The sequence below is a fragment of the Lytechinus pictus genome, chromosome 17, assembly GCF_037042905.1.
Source record: "Lytechinus pictus isolate F3 Inbred chromosome 17, Lp3.0, whole genome shotgun sequence".
Lineage (NCBI taxonomy): Eukaryota > Metazoa > Echinodermata > Echinoidea > Temnopleuroida > Toxopneustidae > Lytechinus > Lytechinus pictus.
The window spans coordinates 8,860,947-8,872,354 of NC_087261.1; the positions used below are offsets into that span (position 1 = coordinate 8,860,947).

At 36.0% G+C, this 11,408-nt stretch overlaps 1 protein-coding gene across 1 annotated transcript; it reads right to left on the bottom strand.

Annotated features, from left to right (window-relative positions):
* Positions 1 to 1,456: 1,456 nt before the first annotated feature.
* On the bottom strand, positions 1,457 to 10,890 carry LOC129280001 (transcription factor 21-like). The gene is made up of 2 exons (XM_054916062.2): positions 9,906 to 10,890; positions 1,457 to 3,783 (listed from the first exon to the last, which is right to left on the bottom strand). The coding sequence occupies exons 1-2, from the start codon at positions 10,449 to 10,451 to the stop codon at positions 3,652 to 3,654; spliced, it is 678 nt and encodes a 225-aa protein (XP_054772037.2). The 5' UTR covers positions 10,452 to 10,890; the 3' UTR covers positions 1,457 to 3,651.
* Positions 10,891 to 11,408: the final 518 nt, after the last annotated feature.

Here is an 11,408-nt window from a genome sequence, read left to right on the forward strand (position 1 = left end):
AAAGAAAGATTATAAAAAATAAACCGTAAATGGATGGCCAACTTCAGATTAACTGTGAATGAATGGTTAACCTGTTCTTCCTTGGCGTCCCTCAAGGAAGGTCCATGGGGCCATTCCTTGAGGGCGGAGATCAAGGGGATGATATTCCGGTGGAGGGTGGGGGAAGGGGGTATAAGCGTATATCGGATAAACGAATCAGCCAAACAACAAATTAACCATTAGGTTATGCGATACATTTAATGACCAAACAGTCAATCATTTAATTTACCCAATCAATCAATCAATCAAATCAATCAATTAATTAAACGATCATTCAACCATTCATTCCAATCAATCCAGTCGATCGATAAATCAAGCAATCAATCAACCACTTTATCAACCAACCAATCATTCAGTCAATCAACCAATCAATTTATATATCTATCAGTCAATCAACCAATCAATCAATCTATCTATCCAATAAATAAATCAACCAACACATACATCAATCAATCAATCAAGACAATAGTTCAATTATTATTATTTTTTTAAACAAGTGCACACCTAGTCACCAAGAATGCATATAGCATTTCCATTTATTTGAAAGTAGGATAAAAGAGCATTGTAGATTAAATGCCTTGCTCACGGGCATAGGTGCCGCGGCCGGGGATCAAACCCCGGACTTTCCATGTATAGCCAGGCGCCTTAAGGCCACCGCACACCTTACGACTGGTCTGCGACCCGATTACAGAATAAAATGTAATATAATTTGATGCTAATATTGAGACTTGGAATATCTTACTGTGTAATGTTCGAAATCATCGTACGAATACTTACGATCAAATTTGTGACTATGCTATCATCCTTCTTAAAATAAAAGCGAATTTAACATCTAGTCGTAATGACGTCATAGCAGTCTTACGATTGGCTACGATTTGAACCTAATTTGGACTTTACTCCAAAATAAGAACTTGCAATCTTTCAAAATTGTTATAATATTATTATTTCAATTAATTTCAACCTCAAGTAGAATTATATGTTCCATTCACATCTTCAGAAAATGAGCAAAATGCGATTTGTTCCTAAATCTGCTCGCAGACCAGTCGTAAGGTGTGCGGTCGCCTTTAGACCACTCGGCCACGGCACCTCCAAATTATTCAATCAATCAATCGATCGATCAGTCACCCAGTCTATCGACCAACCAACCAAAACTCATTCAGCAAAAATATCAAATCAAATCAACCACCAACCAATCAATCAAGTACTCATTCAATCAGTCATTATTTTATCCAACAAACAAACGAACAATAATATTAATCAATTAAAAAAATCAATCAATCAATTAATCGACCACCAATTACCTTGCATTGCATGCATCACACTAAACAATAGATCAATCATTCATTCAATTTAACCCAAAAAAAACTTTTAGTACAACAGGTCACTTGAACATACAGTATACATGTAGTATAACGACTTGGACAAAATGGAATAGAAAGTCAATTTATTTATTTACAATATGTACAATGCACTAACGATAGAAACAGCAGACAGTGTTGATTTGACTTAATGAGTCGTTTTCTAATAAAATATTGCAATGATGATTATAATTAAAGACCCCCCCCCCTCCTCCTCCTTGAGGATGGGGGATTTGGATGAATAGAAAGAGAAAGAAAGAGAGAGAGGCGGTGGGGTAAGAGATGAATAGAGAGGAAGGGAGTTAAGAACGGTAAAAGCGTAATAATGAACATTACTCGATTTAAATACAATAAACACGTTGCGCATGTTTTAGGCCTAAGACAAACGAACGAGATAAAGAAGATATTATGGAGTTTCAGGTTTACATTAAAAAAATAACCAATATTGAATAAAAGTTTTGAAGAGACTATAACACAGCATGAAATTAGAATTAAGGTACACTTCACTCTTTACGTAATAATAGTTGTTTAGAACATACACTACTTCAATTAAGAACATTTTCGTGTCAGTAATCTAATCGAATCGTCTTAATAGTTGAAATGATTTTCTTCAGTAACTTTTCCTTTGATCACAACATTTCTTACAAGAACGACGTAGTCTCTTGTCATTAAGTGTCTAATTTGCCCATTCTGTTCTTCATATCCGGTTTTCACACTACAATATGGTTATTCAAATAGCCAACATATATTATGTTGTAATAAACGTTATTCATGCAGAGTGTTACTGTGTCTCGGCTAACAATTGAAATAGGGGTCTCACTAAAAATGCACTGTTTGGATCAATCTTGGTTCAACAAACAAATACATTGCGCATGCGTTCATCACAAAGATAATGTTATTTAAAGGACAAGTCCACCCCAACAAGAAGTTTATTTGAATAAAAAGAGAAAAATCCAACACACATAACACTGAAAATTTCATCAAAATCGGATGTAAAATAAGAAAGTTTCGCTTAAGTTCACCAAACAGTTATATCCTGGTCGTTATGCATATTAAGAGACTGATGACATCATCCACTCACTATTTCTTTTGTATTTGATTATATGAAATATTCTAATTTTTTCCTCATTGTCAAGTGAACCAACAATAATTCCTCCCTGAACATATGGAATTAGCATTGTTTAAAACTATATGGTTTAGTCAAGTTGGTCCACATTGTCAAATTTGTACAAAATGAAACATTGTATAATTCAAACAATAAAAAACAAAAGAAATAGTGAGTGAGGGACATCATCAACTGTCTCATTTGCATGTCACTAAGTTGTGAATATCACTGTTTTGTGAAAAATAAGCGAAACTTTGAAATGTAATAACTTTTTTTTATTTTACATCCGATTTTTAATGAAGTTTCAGCGTTATGCTAGTTTTTCTTTTTCTCTATTTATTCAAATCAATATTTTCCTGTGGTGGACTTGACCTTTAGTGACGAAATATTCTTCCTTTCCAAATTCGTCTCCGCAATTTTTCGTTTCTAGAGTCTATTTCAAATAAAATGAAATAAAAAAAAAAACAACGAGAAAGTGGAATGATAGCAGTTTTCAACAATAATAAATTACTAGTATACATCAAAGATACATTTGGATCCTTCCTTCCTTGGTTTTCCTTTCCAATGGCTGGATCAAACGTTTATGTACATATACTTTATTTTTTTTATGTACAAACATGGCAAAGATGAGATATGTCTTAATTTCGCAACGTCATCAGAAAGCACTTGTTACATACTATAATTATAGGTCTCCCCTTCGACGAAATGACGTAACAGATCGCTTTAGTGAAGATGGAGAATTACATTTTGAGATGAAGTAAAATTGCCGTACGGAGGTAGTCTGCTGTGCAAAGTGCAAACCCTTCACTCGAATTAAGGGTCCGAATGTGCAGTCTATAATGCCTTGTCTAGTGAAGGCCTATGTGCTAGTCTTTGCGTGGAGACCCACCTGTTGAGCAGAGTTTCAATCAGGGTCTTTGCCTGCAGACTAGTACGGAGTCAGGAGCTGTCCACTGAATAAAAACTGAATTCGGGAGAACAGTTTCTTCCTCAGTTGCTTATTCGCGTAAAGACCGAAATAATGGAATCAGTCAACCGATTAAAATGGTCTGCATTGTTCCATCTTTTATTTTATTTTTATTTTGTAAATTTGTTCTTTCTTGTAACAAAACATGCTGTAAAGTTCATAAGTCCAATGAATATAGGATATTACGTGCACCATCCCCCGTCTTCATCTGTCTTCTGATTGGGTGATGAGACACAGGTATCCATGACGTCACAATGACCATTATCCTGGTCATCACTCTCTGTTGGCTTATTGGTGATCGCAAATGGCCAAGTCTGAGGAGTTAATCAGCAATAGAAAAGAAACAAGATAAGTTAGAAAAAGACAGAAAGAGGTTAACTGATTGATTAATTAATTAATTTGTTTATCTATGTATTTATTTGTTTGTTTATTTATTTATTTACTTACATATTTATTTACTTTTTTAATCCATTTATTCATTATATTCATTTATGTTTTATTTATTACAAATGATAACATAAGGTGGAGGGTAGTCCGGTTCAGTTATAAAAACTGCTTCACAACGGATCCCTCCAAATTAATCAGTGTTCCGACTAAAAAAATAATAACTGAGCGGATAGTCCACCAAATATTATAGGGTAATAATTATGTATATTCATGTGGAGCGTTGTGGCCCAGTGGATTAGTCTTCTGACTTTGAAACATAGGAGAGTGGGTTCGAATCCCAGCCATGGCGTAATTTCCTTCAGCAAAAAATCCATCCACATTGTGCTGCACTCAACCCAGGTGAGTTGGAATTTATTTCTTGAAATGCCACCGCGCTGTAAAAGGCTGCTAAACCTGGGGTAATAATATCCAAGTCCTTTGGAAGCGCATGGGGACGTTATGACATACAAGAACTGCGTTATTATTATTATATTATTTAATATAATAATATAATCACAGGAAGCATGGTAACGAAAACTAAGTGTTTCAGGATGAAAAACAAAACGTGAATACTATTTACAGTCATGTAGAATACATGTCATAAAATTATGTTACATTATTATACATGAATAATTATAAAGAAGTAAGAACTGACGGTTTTTGCGATGATGAGTTTGATTAGGATAATATGAACTATATATAAAAAGATCCATTATGTGAACAAAATGTGAACATTTTATTCTACATACACACATAATATATATTGAAGTATGTCTGTGTGTATATACGCTGCAGGTCGGTTGTCATTATGAATATATATTCTTCTTTGTCTATTTTCTTAACTAACTAACTAACTAACTTACTAACTAACTAACTAACTAACTAAATAACTAACTAAATAAATATAAATATAATCAGATGGAAAAGATTCCCCGTTGAGATGAAAGTAAAAGGAACGTAAAGGAAAATGGCATCTGCAGTTTTTTTTATTTCAAAATGAGACAGGGGAATAGCTTCTTCAAAATAGTATGAAAAGGGCACAGAAAGTTTCAGAAACTAACTTCTCTGTGATATTGTTCCGACTCGTTTGCGACAAAAAAAGAGAAAATGTCACAGTGGACCTTTCTGGTGTTTGTTTCACATCCATTTCCATGAAGTTTTCCCCGGAGAAAACATTCATGACAGTTATTATGATTGGGTTACCCTACCTATCTGTTACCCCTGAAACCGGGTCTTGTTTTGATGCCATACAGTTTATTGAACCCAACAACCTTTGACATTGCTCATGATGACGTCATGGCTCATGAATAATTATAGAGTTAAACAATAAAGAGATTAAAGACAACGACAAAATATTCATTAGGCGATCCTCTAACTAATATTGTGACACGACATTTTCTCCTGCGACAATTGCTCCGGGGTTTATATTTCGTCTCTGATAAAGGGTTAGGCCAGGTTAGGCTTAGGATTGCGGGTTTTACTTTAGGTTTAGGGTAAGCCTGAGCAGGGAAGTGTTATCCCTGGCCTGAGTATACAGACTTACAAATCGTGGGTTAAAGTTGGCGATTCCATTAGTGTGTGGAATTGATCGCGGAGCAATTGGCGCCGGAGCAAATGTCATGGAACCCCCCCCCCCTCAAAATTGGTCAAGGAACAACAAATTAACGACATTTCAAAGCTTTGCCTTATTTTTGACCTCTTGGTGAAACGACTCTATGTCTTCACAAAATGCGATTGGTGGGCTGAAGAAGCCATGTCCCTACCTATTTTTTCTATTTTATTTATGAAATGACACTAATTCAAATATTGTCCTCCGAGAATAATAGAAATTGAATTGACCACACCTATTGCCGCAACTTATTTTGTTACAGGGGATACATATAATACACACATTATTGAAAATATGACGTAATTAATATAATTTCATGTAATTATAACATAAGAATAAGGAAAGGGTGGACACCATCAGCGCACCTATTGCATTTCGCGATGGCGTGTTATATCATAACCGTTTTTACAAAATGTCATTAACTTATCAATTCAGTAACTTCGTTTAATATCTGTGATCAAATTTCGATGATTTTTTTTTTCAGCTTTGGCTCAGTGAATGTAATTATATCTATGTAGATGTAGTAACGTCATGTACATCTTCTCCGGAAAAATTATTTTACCCCCCCCCCCCTGAAAAAAGGGACTATGAACTCCATTATCGGTTGCAGAGGTGGGTGGGGTCACTTTTCTTGTTATATTGGCGGGCATTGGGCAACCTACTGTCCACACAACAATTGGTTGAAAAAAATATCCACCTCTGGGTAGTTTTCAATCAATACTCTGTAGTTTTCAACCAAAGCAAACATTATTGGTTTAAAACTACCCAGAATTTGATAAAGTTTTAACTAATTGTTGTGTGGACAGTATGTTGCCCAACATTTTTAAGAGTTTATGTTAGCCAAGGGAGAGATTTCCGATACATATCGTGAAAGTAAAGTGAGAATCAAACAATAACAAATAATTTCTTGATTTTTTCTGGTGACTAAGTAAACCAGGCTTTTTGTGCACCTTTTATGAATAATCGTGTGTCTCATGTAAATATTTTAGCAATCTGTTAGTTCAGTAAATTTGAAGGTTTTTTTTTAATAATTTCACCACTGCTTTACTCAGTATATAGGCCTACTTGGCAAGTTTAGATCAGTCAGATCAGCATTTGTGCTTATTTATTGTTCATGATGTCATTGATATAGCCATAGGGCTTATATATCTCTAACTTTTTTTTCGAATTGTTAACGTTTAAAAAAGATAATTAAGACAACGTAGTTTCCTTGTCATCACATATATCATCTCATTTTTTATGTATGAATCTTTATCATGATTGTGTCTTTGCTGAGTTGGCTCCTCATAATTAATAACCTCTCCAAAAGTACGTTGTACTAACGACGAACACCATCTAACCAGCACTAACGTACAGAGGGGGTGGACCCCTCCCCCCCCCAAAAAAAAAAAAAAAAAAAAAACCTTTATAGGACCAAGAAAAGAAGGGAGAAAAAATAGAAGGAACGTAAAAGGGGTGTCAATTTTATCATTCATGAATATTATGCATTAGTCTTTCACAAAATTAGAGTTGTGATTTAAAATGAAAAAGAAATGCAAAGGGAAACGACTGGTATAAAACAGGTTACGATGAAAGTCCCCAAGTTTTACGACCATCTCTTTGGTCGTTATTACCGGGCGCGTGTCGGCCTGGGAATACCTAAGGTTGGTGTTCTCCACTACACGCGAATAAACAAACCGCGGCGGTTATAACCTACCTACTAGCCCTCTTTGAGATGCCGTTTTATGTTGAAGCGAAAATAAACGAACCCTTAAATAATTTTGGACTTCAACTTGGCATTTTGACATTTGTTAGCAGTTCAGTCATTTCATTCAACATTTCACGAGAATACGACGTTAGCCACGATCACAAGTCACTGCAAATTGCTATACAGCATACAGATTATTATTGCCATTTGATTACAATATGATTCAACAAGAATATAAAAAGGGTCAACATAATATTATTATTCAATCGAGATTAAACCAACCAAGATGCAAAGAAGAGTTTCAATGTAGACTTTCTTGTTGTTATTGTTGTTGTTATACAAGAATATAATAGGCAGGTCAGACAGAAATATCTTTCCTTCAATAATTCGCAATATCGCATAAAATAGGCAAGCTGAAAATATTGACATATAGTAAATAAAAAGCGTTTTATAATTAATATTTCAATCAAATTATCCCAGAAAAGATGGGGTATTGAATTTAAAATAAATTCAAATAAGAGAAAATAGATCTGTTCATGTCTTGTGGGGGTAAGCGACTTGGATGTGCAGAAAAATAAACCCAAATGTTTCACCAATTTATTTTGATCAATATCTTAAAATTTTAGTTTAAAATGGTGGTTGGATGTGCCCACTGTTTTGTTGTCATCTGATCATGATGTAACCATGATGTAACGACCCATTTTAATAGTTAGTACAGAGTTGAATTTTGTTGGAATCATGATGACAAAATCAAGTACGGTTGTTGCTATTATAATGAACATTGCAAAATTGATTAAAAGCTGCGATATATCGAAATTATTCATTCATAAAAAGATGAGTGCGTTTCCCCCTCCCCATCTTGGTATGCTCCTCTTGCAGTTTGCCCAGAGAATTCCTGGTTTGCCTCCCTTTCTAACGGACATGTTACTTTGTTAGAGCATGGTCCATGGTTAGAGTGTCGTGTCAGACATGGAAAGGGATTCTTGTCTTTTATCTCTCGATCTAATTTACGTCGCTCGCGTTCCGTCCACTTTATGCTTTCAAGTTGGGATGTAAGAAAACAAATACTTGATAAATCACTGCGAGCCTCTTGTCAACGTCCAAAGAAACGAGACCGTTCAGAAAATGCTTGACCAAATCACTACTCAGTTGGTATTAATATATACATTACTACCGACGTCGGATTCAACTTCAGCGAAGAACTCATAAGTCATAATATTGAAATATTGCTTAGAGAGTTTTTGGAATTCTATCCATATTGCTTTTGACAGATAATTTACGTGATGAAATGGTAATGAATAGATATTCATACAATTTCATTCCAAGTAATAAAACACAAATATACGATTAAAAACATAAAATTAATTTCTTAAACTAAAGAAAACCATATACAAAGAAAATCGAATATATGCAGAGCCCGCGAGAGATGATCGACACGGTTCATTATGATAAAACAATTAGTAAAAGAATTACAAAGTTGAAAGCCTTGCATGATTCAGTAACTGGACAGGTGTATACTGGTAATGACGAAGTGGAGAGAAGCCAGTGCTGCGTTTCTCCCAAAGGCCAAACGTTTCTTCTCGATTCCTTTCTTTTTTTTTTTTTTTTTTTTTTTTGGGGGGGGGGGGTCTTTCAACATCACAGGTGAATGGTTTGACAATCACGCCTTCTATAGTACATGTATGTTTCCATTGGTTTGAATTGATTTTTGTTCGCTCTCTTTGCTCGTTCACAAAAAATAATTGTGCCCCCCCCCCCCCATTGGAGTCCATACGCCTTTGATTTCGGATAACGGGTCATGCAAGACTATTGGTCATTGTTGTACCATGGAGCTAGTAACACACTAACTTATTTCGTTACAAAGAAAATATGTTTACATGCCTGTGTATAAGGGGGAAAGGGAAATAAGCTTTAAAGTGCGACGGCGGTACGATTGATATTGATAATATTATTATTTTAAGGTCTAAATGATGTCAGAGACGCAATTGATTAATTAATGATTTTATTTTATCAATTAATATGCAACACAACATATACAAAGGTAAAACATATATATAACAAAACAATAATACATAATCGTAATTTATAAATAAAAATACATATGAACAGGATTCACTGTTCACTTGAAAAACAAATATCACAATTTAAAGGAATGCAGGAGACCACAATCGGAATAAATATATATTTTTTTAAATAAATAAAAAAACTCTAGCGGGAACTCATAGCCTAAAACTTACCATTAAAAACCATGGTAACTTCCCCGAAATCGTTGCATTATGTTATTTGGCCATCTGGAATGTTTGGTGAAGTGTTTGGTTTGAGATAAACTTCATGATCAAGAAAATTGCCACGATATTGAAATGAATTCAACCTGTTTGCAACTGGCACACGATTGTGTCGTTGTATACATGAAATGCCGGATGAAAATAAAGTAACATTATAAGAAACGAATAAAAATATTGGCATGATCATGTGATTGGGTGATAAATTTAATAAGCCATGGTGACCATTGAGGTAAATATGAATCTCAAATTCTGACCATCATGGCCATGGACCTAATCCTGTAGTATTTCCATGGTAAGACCAAGGAGATATCACTCTATCTCCTTGGTAAGACGCAATGTAAGAAGGTCGTAAATCATGAAGGAAGAAGGGGTAAGATGTGGAAAGGAAGATGAAAAGGCGAAAGATGAAACAAAGAAATGAAATCTTACCAAGCTAATTGGGTGCATCATTCGGCCATCTAAAGAGTCATCATCTAATATCTTCTTGAGATGTGAGATATAACTAGAAGCTAATCTGAGGGTATCTAGTTTAGAAAGCTTTGTATCGGGGGGAACCCAAGGAAGACTGGTCTTCAGTTTTGAGAAGGCTTTGCTCAATACCCTCATACGAGCTCGTTCACGAGCATTGGCAGCGTTCCGTTGTACAGGTTTGATGGGACCTCGTGAGCTACCACGACCATCATCTCCACCTCCCTTTCCGCCGCCTCTTCGGCGGCGTCCGCTTCCATTTCCCGCTGCTGGTTTTTCAGTATCGTGGTGCTTAGCCCCGCACGATGACGAAGGCGGGCTCCTGTCTGACGCGATGCTTTCACCCGAGACGCTTTCGGAATCGCCGCCTTGGCATCCGCTGCTACACGAGTCTTGATGTCGACCAGAAACGTTGTTGTTTATCGGCATCGTACCCTGGTCAAAGTCGGTTTCGTTGAACTGGGAGTCTTCAGTGATGATGGGGATGAACTCAAACCCTGGTAACATGTTGGTATTTCTTAATAATCCAAATGCAAATGATAATGTTATCTCTCCGAACAAAGAAAGTAACGAACTATAGTATTATCGAACCATCCTCGAGAATAAAAAGATACCCTAGTATTTCGGATTTAGACCTATGATATCATCGAAAGGATAAACGGACATCCAGGAAACCTAATTGCATCTCTTTCCGTTGATAAATTCTGAAATGAATTCAGTTGCTCCAAAGAAAATGGGCTATTAGAGATGTGGCTCATCTGTCTCTAGAATCAGACCAATAGATAATTAGCAAATGAATAGATCCACGTATTGTTTTAAAGTCCTGTAAAGTCCATTGAACCTTTATATCGAGATGAAACACCCGAACAGAGGGGTACAGCAGCGATGTTGATGTTCTTCGAGAGGTCTGGCCAGTTCGTGAGATCACGAGGAAATGCAGATGAGTAAACTTTTTCTTCTCAACCCGGCTGCCATCATACCGCTAAGCCAGCATCTTTCCTGTCCGAATGAGGCGGGCCAGATGGTGAGTGGAAAGGGGTTCCGCAGCGGGAACGACAACTTATCATGTATTACAGGGTGTCCCAGGAACACTATAGAGATGGTGGGGAGGGGGTTCAAGAACTCACAGGGCAGTGAACAACCCTTCATGTAGTACAAGCCGAGTACAAGGTGTTCCAGTAAAGCCGTGGAGATAGCTCCAGGGGTTAACCCACCTAAAGGTGCTACATAATTATCATGGTAGCAATTGGTAGCCCATTTTTTCATAGGTGCATTCAATTTATTGTCCTTTAGACAGTGCAGGTTTTTAGTTATTGATACTGTTAATGCTGTGAATCTCTACCCTATCAATCACTGCTAATAAAAAATACAAACTTGTTGCATATTTTCTGTCTGGTCATGCCAGAATAGTAAGAGCAAAAAAAAAGATTGGTAATGACGACATCGACGACAATGAAATGCATT